Source organism: Odocoileus virginianus, chromosome 7, assembly GCF_023699985.2.
Source record: "Odocoileus virginianus isolate 20LAN1187 ecotype Illinois chromosome 7, Ovbor_1.2, whole genome shotgun sequence".
NCBI classification, from domain to species: Eukaryota; Metazoa; Chordata; class Mammalia; order Artiodactyla; family Cervidae; genus Odocoileus; species Odocoileus virginianus.
In genome coordinates this window covers 59,398,609-59,421,604 of record NC_069680.1, presented here as the reverse complement: position 1 = coordinate 59,421,604, position 22,996 = coordinate 59,398,609, and the positions used below count along the sequence as shown (strand labels likewise).

Sequence of the window (22,996 nt, the reverse complement as noted above, 5' to 3'; positions counted from 1 at the left end):
AAGCTAAGTGGAGCCTACCACCGTTCCCACCCCTTGGGGAGTGGGAAGGCCAGTCCCCTCTACTGTGCGGGGATCAGGCCCAAGCAAAGCTGCTGAGACTTTCTAGCTGGACAGGGAGAAACTTCTAGAAAGAGCAGGGCTCCACAGCCAGCCTGCCTCCTAACTCAAGGTGCAGGTCAGCACAGCGACAGTGATCCCAGAAGTCCAATGTTTTAGGACAGCCCGTCAAACCCAAACAGAGCCAAGAAGCTCATACAGTAAAGCAGGCTCGGGGAACAGATGACAACCTGGCCCCGAAGTGTTGAAGGAAGGGCCTTCCCCCTCTGGTTCATGTTCATGAATCATCACATGGTACAACTCCTCTCAGCAGAGATGTGGAAATCGGGGCCACAAAAAGGGCACAGCCCAGGGCAGAGCTGGAACTGACTCTGAAGCCTCTAGGATCTCAGGTGGTACCTTCCTGGTCCTCAGATGCTCAGGAGGGGGCATGAACAACAGCACAGATCCCGAGGCTGGCTGCAGGACCCCCCACACTGCCCGGCCAGGCAGGCAGCTGGTGTGGGGCTCGGCAGACTCGCATCATACGGACTGTGGCCCTTTAAGCAGCCCAGGAAGCATGGGAGCCACATCAAGAGACACTTGCAGGATACTCCGTGGGAGCCAGAGTGCCCAGAACCTCATCAAACAAGGGGCCTCTTTCCTCTGTTCATCAGATGAGCCCTGCCTGGCAGCTGGCTGGGCTGCCCTCTGTCTACCTGGGAAAGAAGCTGGGAATGGGCAGCGGGTAGGGGGGAGGTAGAAAGGAAGTAAGTTCTCCTGCCTGTCTGCTCCAGAGCTCTGCAAGAACCCCAGTGTGAGAGCTGTTTTTCCTAGAGAAGTTGGGCCCAGAAGCCCAGGAGGGGAAAATGAGGGAGGAAAGCAGGGCCGGAGAAGGACAACTTCTGGCTTTGGGAGATTTGGCCAAAGTCATGGTCCTCTCAGCTTTTCTATTTCTGTCCCTCTCCAAACAGCTCCAGATCTTTTCCTCCCCACTCTCTCTCCCTACCTCTCACATTTCCACATTCCTCTTCCCTTAGGATACTGCCTCCAAACTCTGCTGCTCTGGCCAAACGCTGGTGTCCAACGCATCCCACATGTGCCTTCAGCTCCCAGCCCTACATCTTGGGGACAGGAGGGCACAGCACCTCTTCTGGTGGCTTCAAGCTGCAAGCCATCTGTCATAGGATGTCTATCACAGACACAGACAGAGGCTCCCAGGAGTCTGTGCTAGCAACTCCCTGGGCTCTGAGAGCTCACGTTCACACTTGGTGTCTGACACGAGCATGCAGGACTCGGTCAGACTGGGAAGGAGATGGGGGCAGGGGTGCCAGGGTCCCAGACACCACACGCTGGGCTGGATCCTGCAGACTCAGCTCAGAGGCAGGGGGGGATGCTGGAAGAGAACACAGCCTCACCAAGCCCCACTGAGCCATCCAGCCAGCGGAAGTACCCAGTGGCTCCACACTGGTCTAAACTCAAAAGTATCTGTGCCCGACACCACCTCCTGCTCCCAACAGACATGCATAAAAAACAATTCAAGACTGGACATGCCCAAGTGAACAGGCCAGTTGTGGCAGGAGGCACTGTAACTACTGGTGATTCGGGCACTCTGACCCCTCATGGGAAGGGGCACAGCCATGGAAAATTTTCCACTCCCTCTCTCAGCAGAGCAACAGATGTGCCCGAAGTGGCTCAGCACAGGCCTGTGAAGTGAACGTCCCAAGTGAGATGTTTTACTCGCAGAGGAAACTGGGGAGCAGGCAGTAAAGGGTTAAGAAGGACTCTTGCTTAAGGGCAGAGCAGAGATTTCAACATCAGATGCACTTCTCTTTCTTAAGGGGACTGACTCAGGAAAAGAAAGAATGGGTGCAGGGTGATGAATATTATTTTAACGAGTGCTCACGTTTGCAGAGGACTCTGCCATTTATACACATGCCTTTCACATCTTATCCCATCTGGATGTCACAGAAAGGGAAGAAACGAGCTCATGGATGTCAGGTGGCTGGCATGAAGTGGGCGCTCAGTGCGGTAGTCCCCTTCGCCCAGCACAGTAAGTCAGTGAAGCAGGCAGGAAAGATATCATTATCTTCATTTTATAGCTGAGGAAACGGAGACCCATGACTCACACGCAGTCACGTGGTTTGTAAGTGGCAGCTGGATCGAGACTCCAGGCCTTCCAACACCTCTTTTGGGGCTCCTCTTTATGGATTTCTGTTCTTTCTCACATGTGGGAAGAACACAGGGCTGTGGATGAAGAGAACTGAGCTCAACACCTACCATTTATTACTGTGTGACTTTGGACAAGTTACTTAATCTCTCTGATTCCTGAGTTCCTCTTTTAAATGGGAATAATAATATTTTCACTTCCCAGATGGCGCAGTGGTAAAGAATCCACCTGCCAAGGCAGGAGACGTAAGAGACACAGGTTCGACCCCTGGATTTCGAAGATCCCCTGGATTAGGAAATGGCAACCCACTCTGGTATTTTTGCCTGGAAAATTCCATGGACAGAGGAACATGGCAGACTACAGTCCATGGGATTGCAGAGTCGGACACGACTGAGCACACACGCAATACTTTCACCTCAGAAAGCTACTGGGAGGATTTTAATAATGTGTCAAAAACTCTTCCCATCCTTCCACTGAAATGACCAAAAGGGAATCCATCCCTCTCACTCGCCTGTCTAGCTCATAATCACACGTTCCTAATTCCCTTTATCTAAATATCTAGAGAAAAGTATTGATTATCAGATATTACTAACCCATCTTGTAGAAAAGAAAACGAAAGGCAGGTGGACATTTGCCTGAAATCACAGCAAATGAAAGATTCTCACAAAAGTCCTCTGAAACGTTTGGACTGTTTTATTCTTTTCTTTTAAACTAACAGTAAGTTACATATACTTACTAAAAAACACAAACAATGCATAGAAGTGCTAATAAAGAGTCTGAGTTCTTCCCTCAACCTCCCTAGAGAAGTTCCTTGCTAATACAGCTTTATGTTCTAGGGCAGTTTTCCTACTTAAACATCCATACATACAGAGCTTGGTTTTTTTATAAACAGTTTCTCCTTTGAAACCTTAACTCCATCTCTGTTTCTTCTGGGAACTGCCTCTAAGACTCACACTAAGCCAATTTAGATTTTTAGGACACTGCCTGGCTCACGGATACAGCATGGACTGAACAGTGTAGACACCTGCATCGGACCCCAGCTTTGCCATCTTGTAGGCACCTCAGTCTTCCCATCTGTAATGTGGCTGTGTTCACCTGACCCTGACCTACGAAGGCCTTCTACTCTGCATGGTGCTTTCATGTGCAGATTCTTAAGCTATCCTGTCCAGAGAAGCAGGGCAGGTGCCATCACATCCAATGCCCTTAGGAAAAATCAGAGTCTAGAGAGGCTGTTCAACTGGCCACGGTGACCACCTGGTGACTCAGACAGTAAAGAATCTACCTGCAATGCAGGAGACCTGGGTTCGATCCCTGGGTCGGGAAGATCTCCTGGAGAAGGGAATGGCTACCCACTCAGTTTTCTTGCCTGGAGAATTCCATGGACAGAGGAGCCTGGAGGGCTACAGTCCATGAGGTCACAAAGAATCAGACATGACTGAGCGATGAACACTTTCGAGGTGATCACTGGTCAGCGAGAAAACTGGAGTGGACACCAAGTTCCTGGTTCTGTGTCCCTTCCTCGGTACCCTTCTTGCTCAGCCCAGGCGAACCCAGCCCCAGGGTCAGAGAGCAGGGAGATGTGGGAAAACGGTGGCATTAATGCCACCATACCATCCACTACAGAAGCAGTGTACATGCTCCCTTGCCTCACCAAAAGCACACCCTCCAGCCTGATTATTCTGGAGGACTGGTTCACCCCCCAGCAGCCACCAGCCATCTGAACTGCTCATTTCATTTTCCCTTTCACACCATCCTGGGAAAGATGCTCAAGGGCCATAGCAAATCCAAAGGTCCTGGCCTAACGGCACCCTCTGCCATGGTGGGTACCATCCCAAGCCCTGCTCTGGCAGGTCCAACCCCCTTCCTGCCTGAAGCCCCACCTCATCATTGAGGGTGGTGGCCCAGGAAACCTACCTTTCTATCCTACTTTTGGCAGCTAGGCCCTGAGCAGGCAGGGCACTGGCCACAAAGAGAGACATTTTGGACGCCCTGGGTTCCCTCCCAGAATCCTCTGTCCCGGGCACCCTCCTGCCTTCTGCCCCACTGATGGTCCTTCCTGACAGATCCGCTTCCACTTGACTGCCTGGGCCCATCAATGCCGCTCAACACCCAGCTCCTTTCTCCACACGCACCTCCCCCGAAGGGCGAGGTGATCCGCCTGCCCGGCACCAGCTGCCACTCTTCTCAGCATCCCCTTGGCCCCTGTGCTCAGCGTGGAGGAAGCAACCTGCCTGGGGACAGGGGCAGTGAGTCCTCCCCGGGCACCGCAGCGACATGCTCATGGTGTGTGCCTCCCGCCAGACCGTGAGAGCCAGGGGTGCAGGGGCCACACTTCCAGGCCACTGGGGTCCCCACCCCCTCAGGAGGCTTCTCAGCTGGGCTGAAGGGCTGCTCTCCTGGGTGAACGGAGGCCTCCAGTGACGCCTAACCCAGGAGGTCTTCTCGGAAGGGTTTGCTAGCTCAGATAAGGCAGGAGAGTCCCCTTCCCTGAATGACACAGCCCTTGTCCAGCACCAGCCCCTGACTTCAGCCTCACGGTGACTTGTGTGGAGCCAACAGCCCCTCTGTGAGGGAGGGACTGCTCCAGGCGCTGTCCAATCCCCCCACCCCTCACAACATCTGCACCCTGGGGTCCGGGGGGACACAAAAGCTCTACAGATAATCAGGAGTCTCCTCTATTCAAGGTGGCCAGAGGCTGCTGAACACCTGAGAGAGGAAACGTGTTTAGGAAACTAAATTCCATTTTAGAGGCTCCTGAGTGAGAGCTGTGTGTGCAGACATCCCTAAAGCATCAGGGTCCCTTCGGCAGGTTCAAACACTGTCCTCAGAGGCTCCCCTTCTCAGGCCCTTTCCAAGGTTCAGATACAGCTCTCGGTCCTTTGTGCTTCTGAACGGTTAGTTCCATTTCAATGGGCATGGACTGAGCACCCACTAAGCACCAAGCACTGTTCATACACTTCTGTTTAATCCCAACAAATCAGGAGGAAAATGGGATCCCCATTCTTGATTTGGAAACTGAGGTTCTGGGAACCGAGATAATAGTAAGCAGCACTGGAGGCCCTGCTGGACACTTCCACCTGCCCTGATCTAAGCAGCACACGTGAAGGGTGGGTGCTGTCAGACCCATTTTACATGGGACGGACCTGGGGTCAAGCAGCCAAGGGGAAGGCCCGAACATCCAGCATCTAGGATCTAGGGCGGCTCTGGCTTCAGACCCCAACCTGGTGCTCCCCAGACTCCTCTTGCTAGGAAGACCGCAGGAGGCCAGAGGTCATGCCCAATGTCCTCCTGGTGACCTTGGCTCCTGCTGTGAGGCACTTTCTGCTGGGCAGAGACCAAGCCCTTGCCCAGGATGAGAACACAGATGTCATACTGAACTAGCTAAAAATAAAGCAGGTACCCAGTCCCTGACCGTGAACAGAACAGCCTTGGAATGTGGCAGGGCAAGAACAACAGGCTTCATTCTGGGCCTTGTGGTCAATGGCTTGGGCTGGAGCCAGGCTCCAGACTCACAGTTTCCAACGTCTCAGGTGCCTCCAAGCAAGGGAAGAGAAGATCCGAAGTATAGACAGCTTTGCTTTCACCAGGAGACATCCAGACCCCCGAGTTATGGTTCCAAAGCACTGCAGTGGGGGGGAGGCAGAACAGTCTGGAAAGCAAAGGACCTCAGGCCTCCTCCAGCTGCACGGATTCCTCCTATAACCCTGGGCACATCACTTCCATCTGTGTTTTTCCTGTCAGTAAAAGAGCATCATTGAAAACTACCCTCCTGTCGTCACATACAGTGGGCACCGGAGCTCCATGACACCATGGATTCCTCAGAATACAAGCTTTTCAGAATCCTATGGTGGCCAATGGCACCCAGGATTCCTGCCCAGCTCGGGGGTCTGGCCACCTGCCCTCTGTTATCCAGGAAGCTGCACTCCTTATGCAGGTGCCTACAGGTGTGCTCTGGATGAACAATGATAACACCTGGCATTTACGTAGTTCAGGACACTTTTCAAGTGTTTCCATATCCATTCTCTGATTTAATAAATGGGCAGTGAGACACAAATCACCTCATCTGACAGATAAGGGAACTGAGACCCAAAGAGCTTGATGCCCACCTAACAATACTGCTACAGCTACAGGGATCCTTGAGAGATAAAGGATTCCAGCCTCCTGGTTTTAAAGATGAGGAAATCAAGGCCCAAGGACCCCAGGAACCTACTGCTTTAAATGCAGAGCGCCTCTGTCCAAACCTCTGAGCCATAAAATTCACTTCTAGCAGAGTGCTTCCAGCAGGAATATAATGCAAGGCACATATGTAATTTAAAATTTTCTAGTACCTACATTTTTTGAAAAGGTGACATTAATTCTAATAACATTTTATTTAACCCAATATATCCGAACTATTATTCTCACATGTAATTAATCTTTTACATTATCGATGAGCTATTTTATATATCTTCTTTGTCATACAAAGTCTTCAAAACCCTGCATTTTATGTTCAACAGCACAGCTCAAACCAGACTTGCCACATTTTAAGTGCTCAATAGCCACACATGGCTAGTGGCTCTTGTTCCAGACAGCAGGGCTCTAGCACTCCAGTCACATCTCCATCATGGAGCCTTGAGTGACAATTTCTGCTGGGAGGCCACTGCCAAGCACGGCGGTGGAAGCCTAAAGCCCTGGACCAAAGTCCTGGATCTGCATGAGGAGTGAGAGCCACTCACTAGGGTCTGGCACACCTGTGCCCCATCCCAGCTCTGGCCAACAAAGAGCATGTCAATTCCACTTCCTGAGGCTTCCCTGCCCCACATGGAAGAGGTGGGAAGAAACACCTACATTCAAGCTTGCCGGAAGGACTCCACCGAATCAAGCATGTAAAATTATTTCGAAAATGAAACAGAACTTTGCAAATGTGAGGCAGTGTCTTTGTTACAAAGATGGCCTGGAGTCTCCTACTTGATTCATTGCACCCACCCTGGCAGGGTCCTGGAAGGCACTGGGGGACATCAGAGAAATGAGGTCAGATTGAATAACAAGGCTGCAGACGAACTCCATGCATCAGTCAATCAAGGAAAGCAGCTGCTTACAGAAGGGCCAGGCAGACGCTGGGAGAGAAAGCGAGACTGATAACGCCTTACAGGGAGCACAGGGAGGTCTTGCAACATGAGCACTGGCCACCCCAAATGTCCTCTTTTACATGCAAACAGGATGGAGGGAGAAGGACAAAGGGACAAAGGGTACAGAGAGAAATTTGAAAACCAGAGAAAATCCCTAACATTCACTGTAAAAGACTTTATTGGGTCAATTTCCTTCCCAGGTAGAAGGAGTTGGTCAACACTGAGCAGCATGGGGGTGGAGGGGTGGGGCGTGGAGAGGTGAGGGGTGGAGGGTGGCGATGGGCAGGCACAAACCAGAGTGCTGGTGCTGGGGAGGATGGGGAAGAATAGGAAATGGGAGTCAGGGGGATTTTGAGGATTCTATGCCCAGCTCTGCCTTGTCCCCAGTTCTTTCCTCCTTTGAATCTGTTTCCCTTAATAGCAAAATGAGAGTTGGATGTGTTATGGTAGAAAGAACATAGGTTTCTGAGTTAGGGGAGCTGACAGTGTTTCTATCACTCACAAGCCATGTGGTCAGCAAGTCCCTCCACCACTTGGAGTCTCAGTTCCCTCATTTCCTTCCTCGGGAGGGACAGAAGCAGGGTCTCTTCCAGCAAGTCCACTTTTATACACATACCCAAGAGATGAAAATATGTCCACACAGGGAAACTGCTCACAGCAGCATTACCATAACAGCCTCAAAGTGGAAACAACACAAACATCCTGACCTAACAAATGTGTAAACAAAATGTGGTATGTAAGCACAAATGAATATTATTCAGCAATAAAAAGAACTGAAGTACACGTACTTATGAGTACATATGTATGAATGAACCATGAAAACATGCTAACTGAAAGAAGCCACACACAAAGGTCACATTATTACATAATTCTGTTCATAAGAAATATTCAGAAGTAAATTCATTTTAAAAAGAAACAGATTAGTAGATACCAAGGCGTAGGGAGCAATGGGGAGTGACTGCTTAACGGGTACAGAGTTTCTCCTGGGGTTGATGAAAATGTTCTGCAATGACATGGTGGTGACAGATGCACAAGCTCATGAATGTATTAGACACCACAGACTTGCACTCTTTACAATGCGAAGTTTTGTGGTATGTGAGTTATATCTCAGCGTAAAAAAAAGCAGGAGTTCTGCCAGCAGACCTGATGGGTCTGCATGCTGACTCTTCTTGTTTATACCTGAGCCTCAGGGTTCTCATCCAAAAGCAGTGATCATAAGCGATCCCCACTAACAGGGGAGCTGGGGGGATGTAATGCCTTCGGTGCAGCAAACAGGACAGGCATCACAAGTTGGCTTTGGTTAGTATTGTGACTACTGATGGTTAAATAAGAACCATTTTAGGAAAGACAGGCCCCTAGGAGGCATTCAGTGCAACCTTCCCTCCAAGGTCCCCTCAACGCCTCGGCGCCTGCAAGCCGGTAACTAAGCGTGGAATTGGATGAACATGATCCGACATTTTCTGCCTCTCACAGGGCTCACAAGATCTGCTTCTATTTGCGAAGGGCTGGGCTGCAGACTTCACATTTGTTTCCCTGCCGCGGGGGACACAGCCACCCTCTCCTTTTAGGGAAGACAGTCTGAGTCTGCCAGCTTTGAGCGTTCTCTAACAGAGAAACGTATAGGGGGCTGATAAGCCAGCCCTGCCCACCCAGATCCACCTAGGAAGAGAGAGGGCGCGCAGGCAAAAGCACACTTGTGTGTTTCAATTCCCAGGAAAGTTTACAGGATTCACACTAGAGCACAAGGGGACACAGAGAGTCCTCACAAGCTTGTCTCTGCACCCTCCACCCCCTCCGCATGCATTGTGGAAACAGCCGAGGAGGCGGGCACTGCTCACAATGAGTTTTCAGCCTCAGTCAGTAATACTCTGGCAGCAAGGGCTCCCTTCGTAAGGCAAACTAGGAAATGGCCATTTTTAAACCAAGCTCAAATGCTGTCATGTGCGTGGAAATGTCTGGGAAGAAACAGTCTGTTTTAAAATTGTCTATTAAAAATGTTAAAGGTTTTACTGCACCAAGGGTTGGCCATGGAACCACAGGAACCTGTACAAAACTTTTTTTGTTTTGTTTTTTCTATTTTTTTTTAACTTTTTATTTTTTATAGGGGTTTAGCCAATTAACAATGTTGTGATAGTTTCAGGTGCTCAGCTATACATATACATGTTCTCCCACAAACTCCCCTCCCATCCAGGCTGCCACATAACATCGGGCAGAGCTCCTTGTGCTATATAGTAGGTCCTTGTTGGTTAGCCATTTTAAATATAGCAGTGCGTCCATGTCCAATCCAAAGTTCCTAGCTATCCCTTCCCCACTTCCTCCCCCTGGCAACTGAGTTCAGAACCTGTACAAAACTTCTAACTGGAAGCCTGATGACGAAGGCAACCTAGCAAAACGTTAAAAATGGGAAGATATACACACTCTTCCACCAAGCAATTTCAGCCCTAGAAACACAGCCTAGAGCAACTTCTTTGTGGACAGAGGATCCCTATGGCACTGCAATTTTAAAAAATCAGAAACTCAAAAGCACACCAAAAGAATTGATAAATTAGTTTAGTGTGTTCACACAATGTAAGAGCAGTTTAAATTGATGAAACAGAGGTACATGGATCAACATGGAAGAGTCTCAAATATACAATGTTGAGCTTTTAAAGAAGGCCAGTTGCAGAAGGATAAAAACAGAATAACACCATTTACAAAGGTTCAAGCCAAATAAAGTAACAGTACACAGTGCTTAATAGATACATGATATGTAATAAAAAATATTAAACATGCAGGAAATGATAAACACCAAATTTAGGACAGAGGTCACCTCTGGGAGGAGAAATGAATGGGACTGAAGAAGGGCATAGAAGCAGTTTCAGTTGTATCTGTAATAAAATTGCAATTGTGTCTGTTACTTTTCAAGCTCTGCAGTGAATACACAAGTGTTTGTTGTATTAGCTTCAACATTTTTTATGCACCTTGAGTATTTCAGAATAAAAAATTAACTCTTATGTACTGATTGGTGGGGGGAGAGAATTAAAATACAGATTCCAAGTTAAATCACTAAAAACAACAGCCCTCTGGATCCCATTCCAGGTTTTCTAAGACCTTGACAAAGTTACTTATCTCCTCTGGGCCTCCAGCCAGTCCCCGTTTCTAAAAGGGGAATAAAATCTCTGCCTTCTGTCCACAGGCAGCAGGATGTGCAGGGAAGGAGCAGTGAGGGGGACGGAGCCGCCCTGGGACGCTTGGGGATAACACTTCCCGGCGTGACAACCTCACTGAGGTTTCTGAAAGATCAGATGAAAGCACACACATGCCCATGTGGGTGTCAGTATGTCTGTGTGTATTGTTAGATACAGACAGACATATATATCTGCATACACAATTGATATCTGATAGGGCTTCCCAGGTGGTGCTAGTGGTAAAGAACCTGCCAGTCAATGCAGGAGACGTTAAGAGACAGGTTTGATCCCTGGGTTGGGAAGATCTCCTGGAGGAGGGCACGACAACACACTAGTATTCTTGACTGGAGAATCCCACGAACAGAGGAGCCTGGTGGGCTACGGTTCACAGGGTCACAAAGAGTCGGACACAGCTGAAGCGACTTAACACATATGCCCAGAAGGTGTTTTAAAAAGAGAACCATTTAAAAAAAGAGAAGGCAAAACTACATTTTGGTAACTATCCATTTGACTCACTCTTAGGAAGTTTTTAAGTATAATATTCCCATTTGTACATTTAGAGTCTAGCTTCCCTGCCACGCCATCCCCACCTCCCCCCAACCCCTGCCGCAGCACGTGTGTAATCTTAGTTCCCTGACCAGGGATCAAACCAGGGCCCTTGGCAGTTAAAGTATGGAGTACTAATCACAAGAGTGTCAGGGAATTCCCTAGAGCATGACTTTAAGCAACTCCTAGGCTAGTGATTTCCCACCCAAAGATCTGACCATGGCCCCCAGAGCTCTCATAGCATTCTATGCTTTGCACTTATCATATGACAGCAGATAATTATTTATACTCCATGAGAAAACAGGGACTATTTCTTCCAGGTTTATAGTCATCACTCCAGCCTAGTACAGTACTCTGCACATACTAAAGGACTCAAACATTTTCTGAGGAAATGACTGCACTCCCATGATCAGATTTGACTCTAAAGGTCCTCAAATCAATTAAGCAGATGCTGGCGGTCTAGCCAGGACTACTTCCCTGGGCACAGAGCTGTATGTTGGCCTCTCCAGCATCTCCCCCAGGGCCTCCCCAGGCATGTTCAGAGCTGACTCCAGTGGCTAATTCTACCAGGCAGGAACCCCTGACTACAAGCACACAGTCCTTCGAGGAGAAAGCTGCCCATGCTTTCTCCAGAAAACAGGAGCAGTGTGGGAGGACGGCACAGCATGGCCAGATGTGAAAGTCCCTCATACCCACCCGCACTCCCAGTTTATTCCCTCACGACAATCCCAAACTGTCAAATCAAAGGAACTGTTGGGGATTTTCTGGGCGGAGAACTCCAAGGAACTTCCGAAGGGTAGAGGGGACAGGGGCTGTGTAATGAAGATTCCCCAGGGAGTGAGGCTCTTACTGGGTATTTGCATAACACCAGATCAAAAGGTGCAAGTGATGGCTTTCTATCACTTCTCTCACACTCCCCCCACCCCACCCCCAATCAATAAGGAAACAGCCATTTCTTAACTGCTTGCTTTCACCACTGGGACACTTGGGCCTCAGGGAACTAGAACTCGGCAGCCCTGTAACTGCTAAGCATACTCTCCTCTGTCTTTGCGAACCAAGCACTCGAGGACTTTGGACAAATCACACCTGTTGCTCACCTGCTTATGGGAATTCCATCTGAGCATGGGGATCCCTCCCAGGGAAAATCCACTGGCATTTGCTCACCATTCTGACAACCCTGGAGGTAAGGAAGTCTAGCCTTTCTTTAGAGGCCAAGTTCTAACCTTGCAGGGCCCATCTTCCTTTCCTGAAGGAATAGAGCACTATGTAACCCTCCACCTTTCTTCAGGCTTTTAATGGCTAACCCGAGTGGAGGAAGCAGGCGAGAGGAGAGGTATGTTAAAAGCTGCCTGGAAGTCAAAAGACACAGGCTCTAGCTGCAGAATTAACAGGTGGCTAGAATTCTGATGGATGGAATGCACACAAGCCTAATGCCAGGGCACACTTTTCACTGCACCCCATCATCTAACACTATGCATACACAGTATGGAAAACAGCGATCCATGCTGGGAAGCCAGATGCTTGGCGCATTTCAACACAGAATGTATTTATGAGGTTGAATTACTGATGTCCCATAAGCAATGGGGAGAGAAGAGATACCCTTTCATGATCACTTTGGTATCCCAAGCAATCCCATAAACCTTCACTGGCACCATCTCTGTCTTCCCCTTTCCCACTCCCAGGATAGAGGGCAAGGAGATGGATGAGGATTTGTGGGGGATGCCAGAGCTGTCTCCAGTGCTCCAGAGGCCACCTAGGGCTGGAGGGCTGAATCATCATGGCTTGTCTTTACTGGGTCCTCATCGGGTTGCAAGCAGGGCCCAGCTCCACAGGAAGAACAGGGCTTGGAGTCCTGCAAGTGGAGGACTTACCTTGGCTCCCTACGGTAAGTGGTCTCTAATAATCCTGAGTCCCAGGAGAACAGACGTGCTCCCCTGTTGGAACTCCAAAGTCAGGTTGACTTTGCTGTCCAGCCCACCTTATCCCAGCAATAATGTCACTCACTTTGGGTGTGGGTCAGGAGCATCTGCCAGGCTCGGCAATGATAAAATGGGCGTCTTTCCCTACAGCTTAGGCTGTTTCTTAAAAACTTGGTGCCAAAGCTGGTAGAAGAGAGAGATACACCTTCCACACCTGCCAGCTGACAGTTTTTTATGTTAGAAGTCAGGGGAGGGAGATGTGTCCTTGTGCAAGAACACACATGCCACAAGCATACAAGTCAAGACCTCCATCCGACTCAAAAGAGCAGTCTCTTATTTGAGCTCCCTTGGGCTGGCTGGAAATTACAGCTTAAGAGAGCGGTCACGTAGAGGGATAAAAAAAAAAAAATTCCATTCAGAGGTACCGCTCCAGACCTGAGGCCTATGAGCAAAGTTTCCGGTGGCCTCCGCGCCCCTCCCTGTTTCAGGAAGCCATGCGGGTCGCTCGGTCCTAAGATTAAGGGAGCACCCGCAATAGCAATAGCTGGGAGAGCTGGGGTGACAATCTTCCAGGACCCCCGACGCCCTTCACCGGGAACCCCAAATATAGGATGCCTGGCCTCCAGCCAGCACCCCCGCCTGCCGCGCACTCACCTCCCCAGCATCTCTGTGATCACTCCGCCCACGGCGCTAGGACCGTACCAAACAGGCGCTGCGGACCAGCCCACCAGTCCCCACATGGCCACCTCCCCGCATGGCCCGGGGGCCCATTTGACTTCCACAGCCCGTTTCAAGGACACTGCAGCAGGCAGCCCAGTCTCGAGGGTCTTTCCCCAACATATACACAGACGACCCCAGGAAGATTCGAAGGGCGAAGACTTCCCCACCGCCCGACAATCCAACCAGTGCTGGCCTGAGGGAGGCTGGGCGCGGGAGGATGGAGGCGGCTGCGGCGGCGAGCGGATGCCGGAATGCAAGGCTGCGGGCAGAGCGCCGGGCGGCGGCAGCGGCCCCGGCTCACCTTTTTGACTTGGTCATCCTTCAGTTCGGTGAAGTAATAAGCTAGGAGCTGCGCGGCGATCATGCTGGCGGTCGAGGGCTCGGGGCGACAGGCGGGCGGCCGGCGTCTGTCCTCCGCAGCCCGGGCGAACCGTGGTCCTCTGGCGGCTGCTCCGCGGCTCCTCCTCCTCCTCCGGCGGCTCCTCCCCCACGACCCGGAGCGCGGCGCCGGCTCACGCGCTCCCGGTCTGCGCGCTCCCGTCCGCGCGAGGGTGACAGTCGCCAGCCGGCCCACCTCCTCGGCGCCCATTGGCTGCCGCGCGCCTCGGCTGCGCCCGGCGGCGGCGGGCGGGCCAGGACCTGGGGGGCGCGGCGGCCGCTCCTCCCAGCGTCTGAAAGAGGGCGGGCGACGCTGCGAAATCCCCCACGGCCAGGCATCTCCCGGCACGTCCCCCACGTAGGGAGCCGGCGCAGGGGCGGGAGGTTTTGTCGCGCGCGCACCGCCACGCGTGGCGGCGTCCTGCTTGGGCGGGGCGCAGGCAGGGAGGCGGCACCGCCCGGCCCGGCTGGCTGGAGAACTGGGCAGCCTTGCGGGGTGGGGAGGCAGTCCCTTCCTCGGAAATTAGGGTTCGCCCTTGTTAGTTCCAGGGAAGGGGAGACGCCCTAAGGGGACTCGAAGAAGTGGGCGTGAAAAGCCAGCGGGGCCTGGCTTGGGAGGCTTGGCGGTCCTCGCACCAGGGCCCCACGCCTGCCAGCTCTCGCGGGTCCAAGGGGCCGAGCGCGGAGCCCCACCTGGGTCCTCACAGACGGGGCATCACCCCACTCCACCCTGGCCCGCCCGAGCGGCAGCGCCTCCAGGCCTGATCCTCCGGCTGGAGGATTGCATTGCTAAACCAAGAGCGACTCCCCGCAGCGTCCGCCCCTGAGTCACCGGTTCTTTCAGCCTTCTTCCCCAAGGGCGCACGCCGCACGCCGCTGGGCGGGACTTGAGCTTCAGGCACTGGCCCCAACCCCTGGGCTCCTGAGCACCCAGGCTCGGTGGAGTGTGGGGGGCCCTTTAGGCGCCCCTCTTAGATGCCATCTTTTTCACTTCCTGAAGGAAGTTGGCCGGGTTGGGAGGAATCACCGGGAAACCATTCGGCTCTAAAACAGGGAAGGGAGGTGCGGAATCAGAGGTGTTTGTGTTGCTGCTGGGACTGATGGCAGCCATAGGATTCTTAGATTAATTGCTTCTGTGTGCCAGACACCACCAGGCGCTTTACTGCCTTACGCGAGGACGTGAACTGAACTCAAAATACAGAGAAATGGTTACTGATTCAGCGGGTAAGCAAGTGGGGGCTCACTGAGGCCATGTGTCTTGCTATACAACCAGAAAGCTGTAGATCTAGGATTAGACTTTGAGTCTGTGTGTTTTCAAACCAGTGCTCACCCCTGGGTTTTGTGTCCTCGCGGTGGTAGGTAGCCTCTCTGCCTAAACAGGCCATGGTCCTGGAACCAAGGCAGCAAGATGGCCAGTGTCCAGCCCCATAACCTCTACCTGAGCCCTGGATCCTGGGAGCCCCTGGCCAGGCCTGAGAAAGGTACAGTGGAGTCAGGAGTGGATGGTTTAGGACCAGAACACTTCTCAGGAACCTCAGGGGCATGATTTTTGCCATCATCAACTGAAGAGGATCTCAGTTGTGGCCCTGGAGCCCAGAGCTGTCAATCCAGAGCATAACCCTCACCCCCTTGCTTTATGGTTGTGGCATCCAAAGTCACCTCTCTGAGCCTGCTTCCTCGTCTATAACATGGAGATGCTAATGGCACCTACCTCCCTTGGTTGCTGTGAAATACTACAAATAAAATACTTGCTTATAATATGCAATTAATAAATGGTGAGTATTGTAAGATTGACTTGGAAGCTGATGAGGTTTACACTTTGAGGCTTCTTGCTCACATTCCCCTGAGTCTAGGCCCTGAGAGGGCCTACAATTTTATTTTGTAATTTTGAATTACTTTCCAAAGAGGCTCCCCCAAATTGTTTAAGCTACAAGCCTCACAAAACCTGGCTCTGCCTCCTAGATGTGTGCTCAGTTGCTCAGTCCTTTTTGACTCTTTGCAACTCTTTGGACTGTAATCCTCTGTCCATGGTATTCTCCAGGCAAGAATACTGGAGTGGATTGCCATTTCTTCCTCCAGGGGATCTTCCTGACCCAGGGATCAAACCCGCATCTCCTGTATCTCCTGCATTGCAGGCAGCTTCTCTACCTGCTGAGCCATCAGGAAAGCCTCGCCCCATGGATAGCATCCTTATAAGCCAGGAACAGAGAGGTCTCCTGGCAGCCACCAAACATTCACACCACCTGCAATTCCATAAAGCAAAATTGGGAGGATGAGAACAATTTGGTTGCTCTCAAGTGCCATTCAAGTCTTGCAAATGTGATTCTGCCAGACTCACAAGGACCAAGAATTGTGCTTTGTTAATTGCTCTATCTCACACTTAGCCCAGGGCCTGGCACTCAAAGATGGAATGAGTCCAGGGCAGTGATCAGAAGTACACATACCCTTTTACCCAGGCCCGGCCAGCATCATCACCAAGCCCCCATCACAACTGAGATGTTTATCTGAGCCAGAGCCAGGGAAAAACTAACCCTTCCACTGGCCAGGCTACCCTGAGATGTTCTGTTTGCAGGCAGGGAGGCTGCCAGTACTTTCTCTTCTCTGCCTTTGAGAGAGAATCTGTTTCTTAAGGGGACTCACTCCTCCCCATCCCCAGAATGCAACCAGGTCCCAAGGCCTATCAAGGTTTCCTGAGAAATAACTCTAGGCCTGCCCCGCTGCTTCTTCCCAACCCTCAGTCCTCATCAGCCCATGCCAGAAATATTACAAGTCTTCTAGCTGCCCTTCCTGGCTCCTGGCTTCCTGCCATCCAAGTCATTCTGAGGTCTGAGCCACATTATTCCTGCTAAAAGGCAGCCTAATCACATCATAACCATGCCCTAAATCCCTTGATGGCCCCCTCCGTCCTGATGGAGCCAGTCAAACATCTCTGCCTGGTGTCTGAGGCCTTATGTGATCTGACTCCACTCTTCCCCACATATCTTTTCTCCACCCCAAGGAGGCCACTTCCCCCTGTCCTTGGCCCACACCAGGTCCATCTTGTTTGAGTCCCTGCACTATTTCCTTGCTTGCTCAGCCTTCTCCACTCACCTCCACCTGACCAGTGTCCCTCTCGCCAGAAACCCAGCTCTCCCACCCTCCCCATAAAGCCTTCCCTGACCATGGCTACTCACTGCAGTTTCCCAGGCCTCAGCACTTCCACAGGGCAAACTCAGACTGTGGTCAGAGTCCATCTAGATCTAGACCAAGGCTCTTCTTTACAGAGTAAGAACGTGAGGAGCAGTAGGTGGTCCATCTTGCCCAGCGTCAGGTTGTGGTAGAGTTTGGAGCTGGGACTCAAACCCAGTCCGGATGCCCAGCCAGTGTCCTGTTCATCCTTTCTCACCACCTCACTGTGAGCCTGGCCCACAGATAAGTAACACTGAGTCACGACAGTCTGCCTGATATTGGCTGTCTTCTGGGGGCTGGGTGGCCTGGGGCTGGGCGGCCTTATCTGCCCCAATCAGACAGCTTCCTAAGGCTGGGCCCATGCTGCTGTGTCCCATACTGGGCTCAGAATTTCCCCTTTATGTCATGCCATTTATCACCCCTTGTACGCCTTTATTATTCTGCCTCTTTTTTATTGCTGTCACAGATCTCTTGGACCCCAGTGAAGTCCTTTGCTAATTACTTTACAGACCCTGAGGAAGAGCAGCAAAGATCTGGACCACGGGAAACCTCGTTCCATAGGTCTCCCCTCTAGATGCCCCCCCCCCTTTCCTGCAAGACTGCTGGGTTTCTCTGTTCAAGTTGGGGTGGGGGTAGAGGATCAGACTGCTGGATTACCAAGCCATGAAACACCCCTGCTGGTAAGAAAGTGAGAGCTGCAGCTAAGTCAGAATGAAACCATTCGCATCAACCCCATGGGCATTAGGAACTTTACTCCAGAAATTCTCTGCAGAGGATCAAAGCTGTATCCCAGCATCTGGCAGCACATTTGTAACAGCGATGCTTGCGTAATGTTGACAGTTTACAAAGTAATTTCTCATTTATTGCCTCATTTCTCCTGATAACAGGCTGGTGAGGTTAGAAGGGCAAATATCATTATCCCCACTTAATCAATGAGGGTTATGGGGCTTATAGAACTTGTTTAAGTTCTCAAAGAGAAAGAGAAAGCGAAGAAAGAAAACCCACACTAGGGCAGCATCTTGGAATACTGACAGTGGGGGGGCCTGTCATACATGCACAACACATTCTGAAAAGCACCACCAGGAGGGGAAACTGACCCAGTGTTTCTGTTAGTTAGATCTGTGGTGTTCAACTTAGGTGCCTAAAAGAATCACCTGGAGGGAATTCCCTGGTGGTGAAAGCAGTTAGGACTCAACACTTTCACTACTGTGGGCCCTGGTTCGATCCCTGGTTGGAGAACTTAAGATCCCTCAAGCCAGGCAGTGCAGCAAAATAATAATAATAATCACCTGGAGAGTTTTTATAAATGCTAATGTCCAGGCCGTAATCCCAGAGATGATGGCTGAATTGATCTGTGGTGCAGTCCAAACAGCCTTTTAAAGGCCCCCTAGGTGAATGCCAGGGACTGTCACGAATGAGAATGACTGATTTAGACCCTAACTTTCTAAGGGGACATCTGAAGGAAATGTCTGAAATGAATTGATCGGTGATACTTTTACCAGGCTCCCTCAGACACCTCCAGCCGTGGTTCCTCCAGGGTCCTAGTGATCCTGTTGATCTGAAGAACACTGGGGTGAAAGTTCATTGTGACTTTCTTGTCAACTTTGCACAGTTCTGCTTCTTGCATGAGAAGGGTAAGGAGTGGCTGGGGTCGTAAAATCACCTCAGCTTGCCTCCCTTCCTCCTTCATTTGCCTAAAGTGCTGCCTTCCAACAACCTCAAAACAGAAGTTACAAATTGGCAATCTGCCAGGCTGAAGCATCATATTGGACCCACCTAATGTTTTATGTGCTTCCCTGGTGGCGCAGTGGTAAAGAGTCTGCCTGCCAATGCAGGAGACACAGGTTTGATCCCTGGGTCAACAAGATTCCCCAGAGAAGGAAATGGCAACCCATTCTGGTATTCTTGCTTGGGAAATTCTGTGGACAGAGGAGCCTGGTGGGCTACAGTCCAAGGGGTGCAAAGAGTCAGACATGACTGAGCACACATACACAATGTTTTATATGTATGGGTCAACCCTTGAAAATTAGGAGATGTCACCTTATTTTTTAAGTTGTTTTAGGCTGTACTGCCTGGCTTGCGGAATCTTAATTCTCCCACAGAGGTTTGAACCCACATTCCCTATGTTGAAAGCATGGTCTGCCCACTGGACCGCCAGGGAAGTCCCAGATGTCACTTTAAAATCCAGGTTGCTGGCATCTAAAGTCTAGCCTCACAGAGCCCATGTTATTACTGGCAACAATCAGCGGGCACTGAGCACCACTGCCCCCTTCAGACAAGGCCGAGATACTGCAGCTTGCCCCAGACCCCACCCAGTCCACCTGCTTTACTGGTACACACAGTTGACTGGCCCCAGTAGGCATTTCAACTTTCAACTGATAACTGGAATTTATAGACCCAAGGCCTCAGGTGTCAGAGCCGGGACCGAGGTCAGAGAGGCCTCGCACCCACATGTGTGCATGCATGCTCAGTCGCTCTGTCATCTCCAGTTCTTTACTCTTAGCACCTCTTTGGCTTCACCCAAGTCCCAGCCCTCTCAGGTATCATCCAAGTCCCTGCATGCCTGCTTCTGTTCACCTCTGACTTGTTTACCTGGTTCAGAAAGGGCCTGAAACCACCCCCCACCTCTGAGATACCTTGTTCCACTTCTTTCCCCAAAGGCCTCTATTCTCCTTTAAGGATGACTCCCTCAGGGATGCCAAGGGAAACCCAATCCAGTCTTGTCAATCCCCGGACATCCCATTCTCCTCCCATTACCTCTGAACCCTACGAGCCTCCTGTGCTTAAAGAATAATGGCCTGGAGGAAGAAGGGTTAACGAGACTGCTGAGGCCTGCCTGGCCTCAGGCCTGCTCCTTATCTGAGGCCAGCTCCTTCCCCAAAGGACACCCATATCATGTTGGAACAGAGCAATCTTAAATCACCCTGCTGGCTACCCTGAGTTTCCTGGGCTATTTCTCCCCAGTGCCCCCACACAAACCACCCTCATGTGTCCAAAAAAAGTTTCTCAATCCTGCCTCTTGGAATTAGCTCCAAAATATAGAGGGAAACGCTTCCATGGGAGAGTCCATGTCAACACCTAGGCAGGGTCCCCAGCCTGTGCGATCACACAGGCCAGCCAATTAAACACAAACAAAACCTAGGCACTGGCTTTTTGTTTTGCTGAAAGATTTTTTTTTTTCATTGTAATTTCCATCTCCTCTCACCATAATATCCTAAAGAAAAATACATTTTATCCCAGAGAAGTAAAAATAAGGGCTGCTTTTTAAATTGAATACTTTGGTTTTATAATAATGTTTACTGCTGTTTAGTCATGAAACTGAGGTTTCGCCAGTGGCTCAGTTGGTAAAGAATCTGCCTGCAATGTGGGAGACCTGGGTTCAAACCCTGGGTCAGGAAGATCTCTGGAGAAAGGAATGGCAACCTACCCCAGTATTATTGCCTGGAAAATCCTATGGGCAGAGGAGCCTGATAGGCTACAGGCCATGGGGTCACAAAGAGTTGGACACAACTGAGGGACCAACACACACACAGTTACTAAGTCATGTCTGACTCTTTACCACCTGTGGACCGTAGCCCAGCAGGCTTCTCTGTACATGGGATTCTCCCAGGCAAGAATACTGGAGTGGGTTGCCATTTCCTTCTCCAGGGGATCTTCCCAACCCAGGAATCAAACCTGTATCTCCCACTTGGCAGGCAGATTCTTTACCACTAAACCACCTGGGAAGCCCCCTTTATAATAATAGTGTTTGGGTAGGATTTACTACACACCAGGTATTGTTCTAAAATCTTTACATGTGTTAACATGCTTGATCCACAGAACAATCCAGTGAGGTAAAAACCAATTTTATCCCCATTTTATAGGTGCAAACACCAAGTCACAGGGAGACTAAGTGACTTCTCCAAGGTTACAGGGCTACTGATGGAAGAGCTGGGATCCAAGCCCAGGCAGTCTGACTCAAAACCACCCTGCTGCTCTAAGAAGTTGTCCTTATTTCTCTTATTTCAGCCAAGCCCAGTGATGGCTCAGTCACAGCTGGGTCCAAGCACTTGAGTTGGGGAGCCTGTCTCCCCTAGTGTACTGAGCCATTCTTGGTTAGATGTATAAAACATAGCGCGTGGAGCCCAGCTCTGCAGAGCCATCTTATAAAGGGCATTTTCAGACCAAGTGCTGAGGCCGATCCAGTGACAGAGGGGCCTGTAAGGGGGGTGGGGAAGCAGCGGCCCCTCCCAGTGCGATGGAGGTGGGGCATCTCGTTTGGTGAAAGGAGCTGAGCGTTCCCTGCTCTCTGAGTCTCCTGTGGGTGCATCCCAGCCTGCCCTACCCAAAGAATCACTCTAGTTTGCCAAGAGCTGCAGCCCCCACCTCTCCTGAGCTCCAGGTTCACATTTCCAACTGCCTGTAAATATCCAGTCCTAGCTCCCACAGGCACCTGAAACTCAATTCGTCTCCCATCACAGTCATTTCTTCTTAAATTTATTTTCTTCTCGGTTCCTCTCCTTGTCATTTATTCACTCAACAAATACTTGTGAAACACTTAAGATGCCCTGTACTTCCTAGTTCACTAGAAATGTGTAGGTGAGCAAGACAGTCTCTGCCTACATTCTGCGGGGAGAGACAGTAAACAAATCACAAATTAAAGATACCTTATATCAGGTGGTAGGAGGAAAAATAAAGCAAAGTGTTGGCCACACAACTACCTCCTACAATTTCTATTTCACCTTGTCCCTGAGTCCCCCAAAACTGAGTTCCCTTGCCAAGTTTATCATTAACCTAAGCAAAACTTTATTCCCTTTCTTCTCCCATCCCTGTTCCCCTCAGGCTTGAGGAATATCCAAGAAAAGGGGGTCTGAAACTGAATGGGACCCTATAGGGTCTTCCCAGGCAGAAATCCCCATCCGCCTTCTTGTTTGGCTTTCCCTGAGCCCCAAAAAGTATTTCAGTTCAGTTCAGTCACTCAGTTGTGTCTGACTCTGTGACCCCATGGACTGCAGCACACCAGGCCTCTCTGTCCATCACCAACTCCTGGAGTTAATGATTAGAACAATGGTCCTGGGCCTCCTGAAGGGACCAAGATAACATCTGAAGCATGTGTATATCTTTGAGTACTTCTGCAGAAAGTAAGACCCCCACTCAGGAGGGTGGTAACTTACTGACCCCAATCATGTACACCCCAGGCTGATTGGAACTAGAAGCCTGATGAATAAGACTCCTGAAACATCTGTTAATTCACCACCAACCAATCAGAAGAATGTCTGGTAACCTATCACACACCCTGCTACCCTTACCCCTAATGCTCCCTTTAAAAAAGCCCTTGCCTGGAAAAAAAACAACAAAAAACCCTTGCCTAAAAGTCTGCCGAGCACGTGCTGCCCCTTGGTGTCCCACAGTAAACATTGTACAGGCGGTATTTGGCACTTTGTTCTCTACCACCCACCCGCTGTCTGTAGATTGTTTTTGCTGCACATCAGGTGGAAGGACCCAAGTTCCATCAGTAACAAAAGGAAAGTGAGAACATCTCATGGAAGCTTCCCAGAGCTGTTCCTGACTGCGCAGCTTCCCCTCTGCCATCCCGCCTCCTTCCCTCGTGCTGGCAGACAGACTGGCTGGAGATCCAGGAACTGTGTTGGATTAAGAGATAACCTTGAGAATGGCAGCCACCCAAAACAAAGCAACAAAATAAAATAGAAAGAGCTTGTTTCCCCCTCACCCAGGGATCCCATATCAGCCCCACACTGGTGACCTCCAGATTTCCAGAACTGGAGAGAAAAAAACTAAATTACA

At 50.6% G+C, this 22,996-nt stretch overlaps 1 protein-coding gene across 3 annotated transcripts in view; it reads right to left on the bottom strand.

Moving 5' to 3' along the window:
• HK1 (hexokinase 1) overlaps positions 1 to 22,996 on the bottom strand; it is a 120,293-nt gene that overhangs the window by 54,597 nt on the left and 42,700 nt on the right. Inside the window, exon 1 of one of the 3 annotated variants that reach the window (XM_070470755.1) lies at positions 13,968 to 14,194. The exons of the other annotated variants lie outside the window; for them this stretch is intronic. Coding sequence (XP_070326856.1) covers positions 13,968 to 14,030 — 63 coding nt within the window. The 5' untranslated portion in view covers positions 14,031 to 14,194. Of the gene's footprint in view, positions 1 to 13,967; positions 14,195 to 22,996 lie in introns of those variants that run through there. 3 annotated transcript variants of the gene reach the window in all.